The sequence below is a fragment of the Silurus aristotelis genome (genome assembly GCF_946808225.1).
Source record: "Silurus aristotelis genome assembly, chromosome: 8".
In the NCBI taxonomy this organism is placed as follows: domain Eukaryota; kingdom Metazoa; phylum Chordata; class Actinopteri; order Siluriformes; family Siluridae; genus Silurus; species Silurus aristotelis.
In genome coordinates this window covers 8,362,231-8,377,252 of record NC_139581.1, presented here as the reverse complement: position 1 = coordinate 8,377,252, position 15,022 = coordinate 8,362,231, and the positions used below count along the sequence as shown (strand labels likewise).

Here is a 15,022-nt window from a genome sequence, read left to right as displayed (position 1 = left end):
GCTCCTTATTTATTTTTGTTTTATTGCAGGTTGTCTGATTGTCAAATTCAAGCAGAAGACTGGATATCCCTTTTCTCAGCCCTTGATTCAAACCCTTCACACCTGAGACATCTTGATCTGAGCTTCAATCCCCTGCGTAAAGCAGGAACATCTCACCTCTCTAAGGCTCTGCAAAATTCTCACTGTAGGCTAGAGACATTAAAGTGAGTGCTAGATCATACTTTTAAACGGACATTCATCAAGTATTTTATTTACACAAACTGATCTTATTTATGGCAAAACCTACAATATGTCAACAGGCTTTATAGCTGTCAAATAAACAGTCAAAGCTGTGCATACCTGGCTGCAGGGCTGAAGAATAACTCCAGTCTGATTGAGTTGGATTTGAGTAAAAATATGCTCAAGCCCTATGGAACACGATGTCTCTCAGCATTCCTGAGGAATCCTTCCTGTAAAGTGAAGGTTCTAAGGTAGTGGATTTGTCTAAAACATTTTTTATCAAATTGTAATATTCAGAATAAATGTTTACCTTCAGGACTTTGTATGTGTAATTTCGTATTTGTCTCTCAGAAATGCATTACATAAGTAAAAAACTCTGATATCCCGTGTGTTGGAGTCATGTGTTAAAGTGTTAAAAATCTAAAAAGGACCCATGTGCTAACGTATCACATACTGTATCTTCTTGTGCCCACATACAGCTTAGCAGACTGTGGCATCACCAGTGCTGGCTGCTGGGTACTGTCTAATGCTCTAAATGCAAACCCTTCTCACCTGAGGGAGCTAAGTCTGAACAGGAATGAAATTACTGACGAAGGAGTAGAGTGCATCTCTAATTTTCTAAGGGAGCACTTCTGTATGCTTGAGAAGCTAAGGTGAACATTATTTCATTTCAATTCTATGTATATGAACTTTAAATAAATGAATATTATTGAAATATTAAGCAAATAGATAAGGCACAATGGTTCCTAATACATCAAATCTAGTCAAGCAGCCATTACAATCTTTTTTTATGTCAATAATTGAGTTCTATAGTTTTGAAGTGAAGCTACTGGTTAACATGTAATGGAAGTTTATGATCACTGTCTGTTTAAACAATTGCATTTGGAAAAAAAAAAAAAAAGATAAGTGCTAAATATTTAATCCAGCAATTCCAGGTCACTTTTCTGTGGTGAGATATGTATCCAATGTTTGGTTATATATGTGCATATTTTTATATAGTGTCACAAACCATAAATTAGTATTTAGGAGATTATTTTAGCATAATGCAGTTGACAGGATACAGAATAATGATCGGATGTTTATTAGCCTTGTACCTCCATCTCAAATCCAATAAAGTTTAATTGGAAAACAAAAATACACTATATTTCCAAAATGGTCATAAGTATGGTATGTGATTTCTGAGCATTGCATTCCATATTTAGTCTCAATTTGCTCTTATAATTACCTTCTGACTAGATTCTGGAGTGTGCTTATGGATATTTGTGTTCATCATTTGTGTTTAAGAAATTTCCCCACTGTGGGACGAATAAAGGTATATCTTATCTAATCAGTGTATTACGAAAGGCAGGTACTGATGTAGAGTGAGGAGATCTGGGGTGCAGTCAGAGTTCCAATTTATTCCAAAGATGTTCAGTAAAGATGAGAACAGAGCTCTATAGCAGGCCACTCAAGATCTTCCTCTCCAAAGCATGTAAACCAGATCTTCAAAGAGCTCACTTTGTGCACAGGGGCATTGCCATGCTGGCACAGGTTTAGGTTTCCAAGATTAAGTGAATGCAAAATTTTATTATAGCACATCCTATACATCCTATATCCTAAAGACGTCCTATACAATTGAATGCCTCCAACTTTGCGGTCAACAGTTCTTTGTGGAAAAGAAACACATATAGCAGGAAAGGTCAGGTGACCCAATACATTTGAAAATATAGTGTATCTTGGCTGACTGTACACTGTTAAAAATATTTCGGTTAAAAAACAGTAAGAAACTGGCAGCACGGTTGCCAGCAAATTACTGTAAAATTACCAGTGTCTTAGTGTTGATGAAATTTACAGTTGGCTACTGTTTTTGCAAATACAACATAACACTGTTTATACATTAAAGTATATTTCTGAAAATATAATTAGCAGTTTTTTTAAACCTTGTAATTTAAGAAATTGCACCAGTTTAACTACAAAACACCACATTACTACCATGTATAAATGTACTCTTTAACAGAAGTAAATCACCTTTAGAGAGTTGTTTCAAAACAGCTCTTCTTTATTAAACTGTCTTAGAATAAATCCTAAATAACATTAAAGAAAATAATATATGTATAATGTATAAAATAAAAACAATGGTCAACCAAAAGCCCAAAGCTTATTACATGTATGGAAATACATCTAAATGTAAAAAAAAATTACTTTGGTAAGAAAGACAAAGTGAATGAAAGAAAACACCCAAGTATATACAGTATTTTTGAGTGAATATGCATGTGTGTGATGTGTGTGTATGCGATGTTTGTGTGTGTCTGTGGTGTGTATTACTTATATAAAGTCCCACTTAAAATTGATTCATTTTTTAAGTAGACTGGCGACACGTCCGCTTTGATATGACTCCTACAGCCTTGTGCTCTTTTCCGGATTTATCCCGATCAACCACCTGAAAAACAAATGTGTGTGTTTAGAACTAGTGAAGGGGAAATTATTACTCACAGAGAACATATAGCAAAGTATATTCTTGTATAAAGAACAGTTACATTCCGGAAAGAAAACAAGCAACAACACGCAGATCTTTTGGGCAAAAAAGTAAAAAACAATAACACCGATAGATATATAAGGGGTTTTTTTTCTAACGCTGGAGGCTTCACGAATTTCAGAAAAGCAGCGGAAAACACCAGTCATTTTAGTGTGATACAAAGACAATGTGATTTCAGTGCAATGGAGTTTGAAAAATTAACTTTATCACATTTTTCTGAATGAAACTCACCCGGTAATTGGGAGTAATGCAACCCGAGTCTGAAATCCAGCTGCACAACACAGTGATGCATTTGGCGTATTAATCACTGAAAATTAGCAAATAGAAGATCGATTAACTTCCAATATCCACCATACATGTTAGCTGCTATAGCAAATTTAATGAATTTTGTCACGCAAACAGAAGGGAACTCACCTGTTAATGTTATGAAGACGGATAAAAGTCCCCGCGTGCTCACTGCAGTTTACAAAAATACTGTATAGTAATGTTTTTTTTTTTTTCTCTGAGTAATAAATACAGCAAAATGCCGTTATATTGTGTCTACATCATTTTACAACAACAATAAAACAGTAATGTACTGCTTTTGAACATAACATTATTATACTGTTGAAATTCTGCCGTAAATTAACAGCAATTTCTAACAGTGTAGATTAGAAGATAGAAACTTAGATAGAAACTAGTGATTTAAATTAGGTGCATTTTGAAAAATAATTTTTATATATCTTTAAAAAAAACTTAATTTAAACTGTAAATGATTAGACCCTTTTGTGCCAGTTGTAATCAAATCTGTATTTTTCTAGTTTGTCCTACTGTTTTGTCACCGAAAGTGGTTGCATGGCTCTGGCCTCTGCTCTCAAACTGAACCCATCACAACTCAGAGAGCTGGAATTGACTGGAAACAAACCAGGGATCTCTGGACAGGAACAACTTAAGGCTCTACAACAGCATAGAGACTACAGACTGGAAAAACTAAAGTGAGTTGTTCCTTTTTTCTAGCCATATGCTGTTATTAGGAAATATTGTAATAGTTCGATAATCTGCAGCAACCTTTTCAGGAACCTGAAAAATTATTCTGAAATTCAGGATCTTCATTAGCCTGTAGAACCAGGAAGATTTTCTGTTCATTAGTCTTTGTAGTTTTTTAGGATTATATTCTTTTCTGCATACATGTAACTACCAGGGTTTAGAGCTTGTCACACAAATGTATATTGGCCTGATTGCCTTAAAACATGAATGAGCCCTACTTTTATCTGTCCTACTTACACTTTAATATTAAGTCAGAACAAGCAAAGCATGTGCTCTCCCATAAAAGTTGAGATTTCAGAAGATTTTTCAGACATGTTGGAAGTGTTAATCTTTGCCCCATTTCAACATTTTGCACTTGAATCTGTCATCGGAACCAACTCAAGTACGGCTTCTCTGAGTTTCTGTTTAAAAGGAGATTTTCATGCAGGCGGTGTAGGAATGAAAAAAAAAATAAGTTCGAGACATTTTGTACAGTTACACATAAGCCAAAATCAGCACATATTGTAGTTGCAGAACTGTGGAATTTTTAGTCATTACGATTAATTTTTATTATGTTTTTTTTATTTTGTAGGTTGTAAAAGACACAACTAAACATTCTCTGCCATGTCCTTTTTGTCAGAGATCCCACCTCGTTCCGTTCGGATCGCATTGCTTCACACTTCCGCATTGAATTTTGTGTGTTCATAGTTACATATGTATGTATTTGTTTACATTTACATAATGTCTCCACCCCTTTCATTGGTTAATGTCTTTATGTGTCTTTTTGTTCACTGCTGTTCTCACACCCATGTTTGTTCTTACACACATACTAAGCAATTCTCGGGCCAAGTTTCATAGTCTATGGTTCATCTTTCCTGGATTCTGAGCTTGTTTTGTTTTCTCATTTTGTTTTCTCCTTCTCGTCCTTGTTTTTTTTCCTAGTTAACTAGTTTTCTAATTCCCAGTTTCTGCTAATTTGCATTTCTTAGTTTGCCAGTATTTCATAAGCGTGCATATCCTGCACTTGCATCCACTATTGTGTAATCCCGCATTACATTACGCCTGCCATGTGCCACTGAAATGCACAGTATGTAAATGTTAAAAATGCTCAAAAACAAGATGGAAGTGTGAAAGGTGAATGACTACACACTGGGCATGGTGTTCAGGTGTTTGCCTTTCACCTGAGGAGGATACCATGCAAAGTGGGTGAGTGGTTGCTGTGATGGCATCAAGAACATCTGAGTACCGTATTTTTCGGACTATAAGCCGCTACTTTTTACCTACGCTTTGAACCCCGCGGCTTAAACAACGAAGCAGCTAATTTATGAATTGTTCCTGTTTTTTTCCCGGTTTCACAAACTTTATGCCAAAAAACTGAGCGACATAACATTAGACCAATGAAATCTCCGAACGGAAACTGAAAAAACGCACGTCACCTGTATTCTGAGCTGCACGGCATCGGGAGAAAAAAACGTTTTTTTTAAACGCACGACGATGCCAAAAGATAAACTCCCAAGAGAAATTGTTGTGAAAGGAAGAAGGAAGACAGTGAACAATGACTTTCTTGGTCGGCTACTGTTTAGATACAAGCCGTTGTAACGCGTTGAGTCTGGGTAAAGGGAGAGCTCGCTAACTCCAGTTGCAACAGAAATCATATAAGCACAGACAGGTTTCCAAAACTCACGCTTTTTTATTTTTCTTGGCAACAGCGTTAAGGTTTAGTCAAAGAAATTTAGAACTGAGCATCAGAAAATAATAAGGACATAATCCTCGTCTTGCACACATGCAGTAATACCGGAAAAAATGCAGTGTCAGGCTATTCCCAAAATACCGCTATGCTCCTAAAGGAAGCGCAACATTTTTCACCCGTTACACCGTGTGTAATGTGTCTTTCGTTAAAGCCTGTGTAAAGTACATTAGTGTAGACAGGTGCGGCTTATTTATGTTAAAAATTAAAATATTTGTAAAATTCAGTGGGTGCAGCTTATATATGGGTGCGCTTAATAGTCCGGAAATTACGGTAATTTTGTGCATGGAAAGATGTTTAATGACTGTACTGACTGCTGTTTGTCTAAATCTCATGGACGTTTTAACTGTAACAATTACACTTCAGGCAACAAACACACACACACACACACACACACACACACACACACACACACACACACATAACTGGTCTTTTTGGGGTTTCTCTTTGATCTTATTCTCTTGATCACCCTATGCCTGGAACATGTTTACATGGATTAGTGTAAAAAAAAAAAAAAAAGACAGGCCTTGTGTTTTCCTGTAGATGTTTTGGTAAAAGCTGCAATATAGGCAACAATATTGTACATCATATTATATATATTATACATCACATATTACAGATTTTCTTATGTCAAATATATACTGTAAAAACTGAATGCTGAATTATACTTGTAATACACTAATTGTTCTTTTTTTTTATCTTTGTGAAGAAGTTGTTTTGTATCTGTGAATGTTCACAAATGCACCATGAAGCATGAAGCATTCCAGAACTATACGATTGTCATGCTGTCAGATTCTCCAAATCTACTGTAGATTCTTACCTCCTCTAGGAAGAATATCCTAGAGAAAAATAGAAGATGTTTTACGACATGTGGTGATAACCAGTTAAATAATATATTGTTATGTTTTGGGACCATGTTTGGGACAAATCAGTGGCTTTAGAATATAGCTTTGTGTAGCTAACATTAATTTAGTATCCAAGAGATAATGTCATCATGGTTACACTAAATTATATTCACTGTACAACTGTATTACGTTTAAAATGATACAGTCTAATTAGTGTCATTTTTACACAGTGTTTGTACTTAACACAGTAAAGCTTGCCATTGATAGAATTATATTTGGAGTTGCCAGTTACTTCTTTAATACCTTATGCCCTTCTTCCTCTTGGTGTAGTTCACTTCCTCTTGGTGCTTTATAGGATGTTAAAAAGTTTGGGATATTTTTTTATGTTATTTATCGCAAGCATTGCCACTGCCTTGAATCTGCATGATACTTTATGTTTAAACAAGTTTAAAAAAAAGGGAATTCTTCATGATGCCTGTAGTGTGATACCAGGCCATAATAAATTGCCTAATATTCCACAATATAATATACATTATATCGGATCGGTGTTTCGGACCGGTGTCTGATCGGAAAGTGGCATTACTCTTTAACTGAAAACTAAATATTATAATAAACTCTGTTTTTCCGTTATTTTGTCTGTCCTATATATGTGAACTTTATTATATGTTTCTGGAGTTTGTTTAACATGTATTCTTTTGTACTATTTTTTGTCTATTTTCAATAACATGTCTAAAATAAAAATAGAAAAAAGAATGTGAAAAATTTATTAAAAAATATATTATAAACCCATAAAAAATTACTTTGAGTGTTTTCCTTATTATATATTTCACAAATGTACACAAATTGTAGTCTAGAACAATTAAAACTAAAAGAGAACACCAGCTGCATTTAAAACACAGCAGGCTGTTGCTCCTGGACACTTGAGAAAAAGAAATACAACTGTCTCTAAATTCCCACCAGAGCTGAAGTAATCCACTGGTCTCCTCAAAAAGAAAGAAAGGAATGCTGTGTAGAAACCTCTCGAGACTTCAAACAGCACCTGCACTGATGGCTGCGTTCTCTGCAGCTTCTTCAGGCACTTTGTTGAATGGGTTAATTGGAAAATCAAATATTCAATCAGTAAAGTATTTTCGAAAGCATTTAATCAATTGAAACATGTTTGGTGTACAAATCTATATTTTATTTTGTTTAATTTTGCTCTGGGGCCTCAATGCTATAACTGTTAACTTTTGGTAAACACCAATTGACCAATAAAAGAAAAAATATTATTGGGATTTAAATATAATTATAATAAAAAAAATATAGTGAATCTACTTTGTCTCTTTACATTCAATAATTAAAAAATATTCCCAGACTCTAAAATAGCTGCAGCAACTAATAAGCATTTCATGGTTCCTGCCCTTACAGTCTTCTGTTTTACTCTAGTAGAAACCACAGTTTGATGGAATTGGTAAAACACAAGTTTTGGTGTGGTTTGTGTTGAAAAATAATTTTATTTTATTGTAAAATGTAATAAATTTTATCAGTAGATAAAAACATTGTTTTAAATACACCTGTAACTGTAAAATAGTCATTTTGTCGCCATCAGTAATTAAATTCCCTATAACAAGCAGCAGTATGTTTTCAGAGTTCTTCCAAATGCTACTCATGTCTATCCTTCAGTTGCATCAATGTATTAATTTGCCAGATAAATAAATAGAAATAGGTTGTTACACACACACATGCCTAATTCGCTCTTTAGCTGGATAACTAACTGTTGTTTACGTTGCTGTCTAATTTTGACAGTCTACTGTCATATTGTGCATATTTTATTCTAAGCACTGTTGCTCAAATGAATGAAAAGATCAGCTGGCAATTATATCAAGTTATTTCATTTGCAGCGTTGTTCCTGCTGGCTGAGGTAAACCTTACATATTTTCTCTTGACTTGAGTTGATTTGACACACACACACACACACACACACACACACACACACACACACACACACACACACACACTCTGCAGGTACCATACATGTGACAGAAAGACTGAAAGACCCTGTTTGCCTGAACAGTGGTTGTCCACGCATCACACAAATGCATTCTTCTTAGATTAGACTAAAGAATTTTAATGGACTAGCTAGTGGACTGTGATTAGATAGGGAGAGACAGGCAAGAAATCCAGAGCACACAGCGTGCGTGTGCATGTGTGTGTGTGTGTGTGTGTGTGTGTGTGTGTGTGTGTGTGTGTGTGTGTGTGTGTGTGTTGACATTAAAAATGACTGAATCTCTTGGAATTACCATTTCACTCATAGACTGTGTATATTTTATAATCTACTGCTTATCAGAGTACTAGAATAGTAGTCAAGACCTCAGTTAAACACATTTATCAACCTGCAAGGTATAGTCCAGCCAGAAATAAAATTCACACAATGTCTTTTTATGCCATGTTAAGTTGATCAGCCAAGACTTGCTTTTTGTCTATGGTTTTCCTCTTTAGATTTGCACTGGAGATGATGAAATTGAAACTATATTATTTTCTTAATCAATTATTCCTTACAATGTTACGCTGCAAAAGTATGACATCTTAGCAAGTGGAAATAGTCAAATTAACTAGTATTTCCTACCGAGTCAACCCATATATAAGATTATAACATTTATTTTGAAGCCATTTCAATTCAATAAAAGCTTGAAATAGTACTCTGAGTCTATTAATAGTTTTGCTCAGTACCTGAATTGAGTCAAGTCTTATGGGGGGGTTACAGTTCCAGATAGAGCCGCCAGCATCCGGGTGCTGCGTAGGAAACATGTCACGAGGGGGTGTTTCCCCAGCAACTGCCATGCTGGCGGGGTACAATAAGCCACAATAGCAGACACGTAAACCTTCAGGGTTGACGGAGCCAACCCTGCGGCAAACTATTCCTGCAGAAACTCCAGAGCTGAACCAACCAGACAGTTAACTGGGTCCAACTGGTGGTGCTCACACCACGTGGTAAACAGATGCAATTTAAGAATGGAGAATAGTCTCTACTACCTCTAAAACCTCGGCGTGGAGCCTCCATTCCCCAGGTCTTGGCCCTTGGCCTTGAAAGGGTGTCTGCTCTCCAGTTCAGCCGACCCGGGATGTAAACTGCTCTTAATGAGAGGAGTTTCCCCTGGGACAAAAGGAGGATCTGCCACGCCAGCCTGTACAGGGGGCGAGACCGGAGATCCCCCTGGCAGTTGATGTATGAGACCACAAGACATGGTATCCATTTGGACCAACACTTGGCGACCTCTCAGGTCTCGGTGGATGTGTTCCAGTGCCAAGAACATGGCCATTATCTCCAGGCAGTTAATGTGCCATGAAAGATGTGACTTGTCCCACCGACACACACTGTGAGCGATGCGTCTGTCATTAGCATTACGCGACGACGAGCTCTCGGGATGGGGCCTTGAGACAGGAAGGTAGGTTCTCTCCATACTTCTAAGGCCTGCAGGGCTCGCTGTGAGACCTTAAAAGTACGGAACGAATTGCCCTTTTGACAGAAACCCTCTGCCTCTAAGCCACCACTGGAGGGGTCTCAAATGGAGGAGGTCAAGTGAGATCACACTGGCTGCTGCTGCCATGAGGCTGAGCAGCCTCTGGAACTGCCTCACAGTCAGTGACTGGCCTAATTTTACTCTCTTGACGAGGATCACTTCGTCCCGACAGGAGTGCCCGCATTGTGCCCGCAACAAGGTCAAGTCCCGCACTATGCCCAAGAAGGTGGTTCTCTGTACCTTAAAAAGCACACTCTTCTTTGTGTTTTGTCTTAATACCAATTCCTTCATGTGGGCGAGAACAACATCTTGATGCCAGACCGCCTGAATCTCTGATCGAGCTAATACCAACCAATCGTTGATATAGTTGAGTGAGTAGTTCAAAGAACATAGATCTTGGATCGGGCGCATGCCGTCATCCTTCTTCAGAACAACAAAGTACTGGCTGTAGTAGCTTGACTCTTTGACTAAGGGAGGAACCATCTCGATGGCCCCTTTCCTTAGGACGGTGCGCACTTACAGTTCCAGGACAAGAGCCTGCATGTGTCCCACCATGGTAGGACACAACCCGTTGAACAGGGCCGGGGGGGATCCAAACTGAATCGAGTAGCCCTTCTCTATTGTGTGCAGGACCCACCGAGATACATCTGGCAGGCCTTTCCAAGCTGCCAGTAAATCTCTTAGGGGAACTCTCTGACCCTCCCAGAGCGGCTGGAGCAGTGTCTACATCCGCAGCGATCTTTCGGGCCGAAATGGAGGGACAGAAGGCCAGAAGTAGCTATCGAGGCATTCAGCAGAAAGATGCCTTTCTGTGGCTACTAAGGCTGACATGGAGCGACCCACGGCCTGTGCCATTTCCTTGGTGGCTCTAAGAGCATTAGGCCGGCAGCACGATGTAACTCCTTAATGTTGTCAGCCCCAGAGTTAAAACCCTCGTCCAACTCTCGCAACAGCGATGGTATGCCTGGTATGCCTGCAACACACCCATAGTTTGGAGGCAGCCCATGGCTTGACCTGCTGCTGCGTAAGCCCTGCCTACTAAAGCCAAAGTGGCTCTCAACGGCTTAGTAGGCAACATTGGGGCCTTCAGCGATGTAACACCTGGGGAAAGATAGCCAGCTAGCATTTCTTCAACCCTGGGCATCTCCCCATAGCCTCACTCCTTGAACCCTACTATATTCGCATATAGCAAATGCAGGGGAAGGGTACGGGGCGCATATGGGGTCTCCCAAGACCTAGACACCTTGGTGTGTAGGTCGAGAAAAAACGGTAGGCCCTGGGTGGAGGCTGTGCCGTGGGACACAGGAAACGCTCATCCGGCTTACTGGGAACGTGTTGCTTTTGCTTCTCATCAGGCCAAGCTATCTCTAGCTTAGCAACGGCCCACGTCACTACCTCCAGGAGCTCCTCGAACAGCACAGGCTGTCCCCCTCCTCAGGGGAAGAGATCCGGAGCACCGTGTCACATGCGCCGGAAGAAAGGCCTGCCACAGCGAGAGCTTTCCCCGGTGAATGGGAGCTCGGCCCAGCAGGGGAGGTTGGAGAGGACTCATCCATCTCCAGCCTTCTGCTAGGTCAGCCTGCAAGCCCCACGACTTTCGGCGCTGCTTCGCTTCGCAAGGGAGATCACCATACGGCTACAACACAGACAATCGTCACCCTCGAGAGTCCATTGAGCATGCTCCACTACCAAACAAACAACACAAAGCTCATGTGTGTGTGTCCCTGTAATAAAACAGGGGCAAGGAGGGACACACATGCGAAAGATTGTTTGCATTTTAGCCATGCTGCACAGATTCACACACAAAGCGCTTACCTGAACAACAGAAGCTGATGTCGCTCCTATTTTGTAGCTTCTGGGTTTGCCCGACATTGCCCGACGGTGCCTGCCAATGACGTCACGACTGCCTATCGGCCAGATTTTACCGTGATTCAGAGCGTGAACAACGTGAGGAGTTCCCAGAGCATTTTTTACGCAAATCAAGTTCCTGAAAGGGAACTAGGAATAGTTTTGATCTCTACAATATGTTTTTGATCATCTGTGTCATACAAGGTCAGGGAGCACATTGAAAAAAATATTATATACTGCATAATTAACAGGATTTGTGAATAGCTTGCAGTTTACTAAAATATATAGTGGAAATAAGCTTTGTTACAAAATAAATTCAATTCAATTCAATTCAAATCAATTCAATCTTTATTAAGATAGCACCTAACAACTACCAGGTAGAACCTAGGTGCTGAACAAAGTACAAAAGAAAATGTGCAAAATAGTAATAAAATTAGAATCATCATTATAAAAGAATAATAAATAAAAAAATTGAAAAAAAGAAATAAGTAGATTTTTCTTTTTAAGATTAAAACAAGCAGTGAAGCACATTTATGTATAGGAGTCCAATTAGAAATGTATAAAAGCCTTGTTTAAAACAAGCAGTGAAGCACATTTATGTATAGGAGTCCAATTAGAAATGTATAAAAGCCTTGTTTAAAACAAGCAGTGAAGCACATTTATGTATAGGAGTCCAATTAGAAATGTATAAAAGCCTTGTTAAGAAAAAAAAAAATCTGGCTTGTAAAATGTGTGTGAAATTTGCATTTAAAAAGTTTAATGTGGTATATAATTGCCCTGTAATCACCTTTTAAAGTAAATGAAATGTGAAATTTTTGATGAAAAAAAGAGGGAGACAAGGAAGGAAACATGATGCAGATGAAAGACAGATAAAGAATAGTGATGGAAGGATTGCTGAGAAATAGAGGAGAAAGGGAAAAGGCAAATGTGTGTGGGAGCAAGTGTGAGCCATTTAGTGCAGATTAGAAAGAAAGAGAGGAGAGAGGGTGGGAAAAAATGCGATAGATGATTGACAGTTCTGGTTAGAAGGACCATCTGGCTGTGTTAGAGAGACCAGGTGTGAGGTAGAGATCAATAGCAGAAACATTCCTTGCTATGTGGGTCAATAAGACCGTGATTAAAACCCCTGAAAGAGTGACGCAGGCTGCAGCTGAACCCTTACACAAGTACTGAGATTATCACCCCTCACCCAGTGCTGCTCATTACACAGTTTACATTTCCCAGCCTGGTTATCTTATTTTACCTACTCTCTCTCTCTCTCTCTCTCTCTCTCTCTCTCTCTCTCTCTCTCTCTCTCTCTCTCTCTCTCTCTCTCTCTCTCTTTTTTCTATTTCTAAAAATTCATAGATTTTAACATTTATATTGCCAAATACTGGGTACAGACTTGGGTACAGAAAATTAATAATTACAGAAATAAATGTATATAATACTATAAAAAAAGGAAAGAAAAAGGAATATAGATATAAACTGTAGATAAATAAAAGTTTTATATTATTTTAATCAGTTTTAAAATCAATTTTATTTATATTAATCAGTCACAATCATCTTTATTGTCAAGCATCATGGAATGGACAAGGAATAAGTCATGGTGTGCTAGTGCTATACAAAAAAAGAAAACTTGTAAAATAAAAATATAAAGAAATAATTAAAGATAAAGATGAAGTATGTACATACTTTGAATGTCTCTCGTTCTCATTCTCTCTCATTCTCTCTCTCTCTCTCTCTCTCTCTCTCTCTCTCTCTCTCTCTCTCTCTCTCTCTCTCTCTCTCTTCTGCTTGTACTTCGCTTAGTATTAGTAGTCGTACTAGTATATAAAGCGCTGATAAGTGATTATAGGTACTGACCGCTAGAGGGAGACATTACATAATCTTTGAGCTTCAAGCGGAGTTATTGCCCATCTATTTACACATATCTATCAGTCCATAATAATAATAATAATAATAATAATAATAATAATAATAATAATAATAATAATAATAATAATAACATTTCACCTTATACCTTTGTTTCTCATTCTTCACTATCACTCTGCCTCTTCATCCAGAGTTTACATAAAACAGTATTTAAGTATGAAACATATAACAAGCCAATAATACACACTGAGTGATTTTGATCTGTAATAAATGAGCCAGTGTGCACACTCACAGGCACTAATATAATGTTAATGATGACGTCTGGCTGCATTTCCCTGTCAATAAAGACATTGTACACGATAAATGACTTGCTCCAGAAGTGCTTATGTGAATGTTACCAACCTTTATTAGTGAAAAAATCAAACAAGTCAGAAATGAATCTTCTAGAAATATATGATATGTTGTAGGTTAAATAGTATTATGAATAAAATCATAATTAGGTAATAAAGCATCATGCCTAAAAGTGAAATAAAATAGAAATATTTCATAAAGCGGTAAATTTCTCATTTATAACTCGAATAAACAAATAGGCAGTGTTAGTACAGTTTTTATTGTTCAAATGCAATAAAAATCGATTTACTAAGACAAAATTTTGTGTTTCAAAACAAACAAACAAATAAACAAACAAACAAATAAATCAAAGTATGTTTTTTTTACTCGTAAACAAAATGTAAATGTACTTCTTAAGATAAAAAAAAGTGTATTTTAAAAGAATACGATGTGGAGAAAATAATTGGGCTTTAATGGCTAAATTGAAGAAACTTAATGATTTCACCTTGATTGGCAGCGGCGTCACCGGCTATAGCCACGCCCCCTCTGAGCGGAGACCCCCTCCGCTGTCCGCGCGCACTCGACTCAGTGCAGTGTTTCCACAGGGACCGGAGCGATAACACGGATTCGGATATATTTATAACACACACCCGCACGTATATATATTTATATATATATAGATATAGATATAGATATATATATATACATTCCTACATACTCACTCTCACACACACACACGCACACACACACACACATATACAGCGTGAGGAAGTCAGAAATATTCAGAGATACAAAAGAAACAGATACACAGAGTGAGAGAGAAAGAGAGAAACTGGACGGAAAAGAGAACAGAAGAGAGTTGCACATGGCCGGGATTATTTACTCCCTCGCTTCACTTTTATTTGGGATTTCCGCCGCAATCAGCGCCCTGCAGAGGACCTACCCTGCAAATGAAGGTAAAGGAGGCACGTGCATTAAAAAACTGGACCCTTCAACTTTATTACAGTCAATTACAGAGTCACACACCTGCACACACACACACACACACCTTTCATTAGCTCGTGCATCTTCTACAAATAATCATTATGCTGTTAGTATTATATATATATATATATATATATATATAGTACAAACTAGAACAGTAGAAACAGTGTTCCAG

At 37.9% G+C, this 15,022-nt stretch overlaps 2 protein-coding genes across 13 annotated transcripts in view; both read left to right on the top strand.

Annotated features, from left to right (window-relative positions):
- Nucleotides 1-6,793, top strand: part of LOC310729533 (NACHT, LRR and PYD domains-containing protein 3-like) — a 191,808-nt gene extending 185,015 nt beyond the window's left edge. For all 9 annotated transcript variants that reach the window (XM_083547811.1, XM_083547814.1, XM_083547813.1 and 6 more), the window contains 5 exons: nucleotides 30-203; nucleotides 300-470; nucleotides 699-872; nucleotides 3,535-3,708; nucleotides 4,332-6,793. In XM_083547811.1, coding sequence (XP_083403937.1) covers nucleotides 30-203; nucleotides 300-470; nucleotides 699-872; nucleotides 3,535-3,708; nucleotides 4,332-4,338 — 700 coding nt within the window. In that variant the 3' untranslated portion in view covers nucleotides 4,339-6,793. The remainder of the gene's footprint in view (nucleotides 1-29; nucleotides 204-299; nucleotides 471-698; nucleotides 873-3,534; nucleotides 3,709-4,331) is intronic.
- A 7,655-nt stretch (nucleotides 6,794-14,448) lies between these two features.
- Nucleotides 14,449-15,022, top strand: part of epha4l (eph receptor A4, like) — a 45,037-nt gene continuing 44,463 nt past the window's right edge. For all 4 annotated transcript variants that reach the window (XR_014534585.1, XR_014534586.1, XM_083547847.1 and 1 more), the window contains exon 1: nucleotides 14,449-14,819. Coding sequence is in view for 2 of the 4 variants with exons in the window: in XM_083547847.1 (XP_083403973.1) it covers nucleotides 14,729-14,819 (91 nt within the window). In the remaining 2 variants the exon portion in view is untranslated. The remainder of the gene's footprint in view (nucleotides 14,820-15,022) is intronic.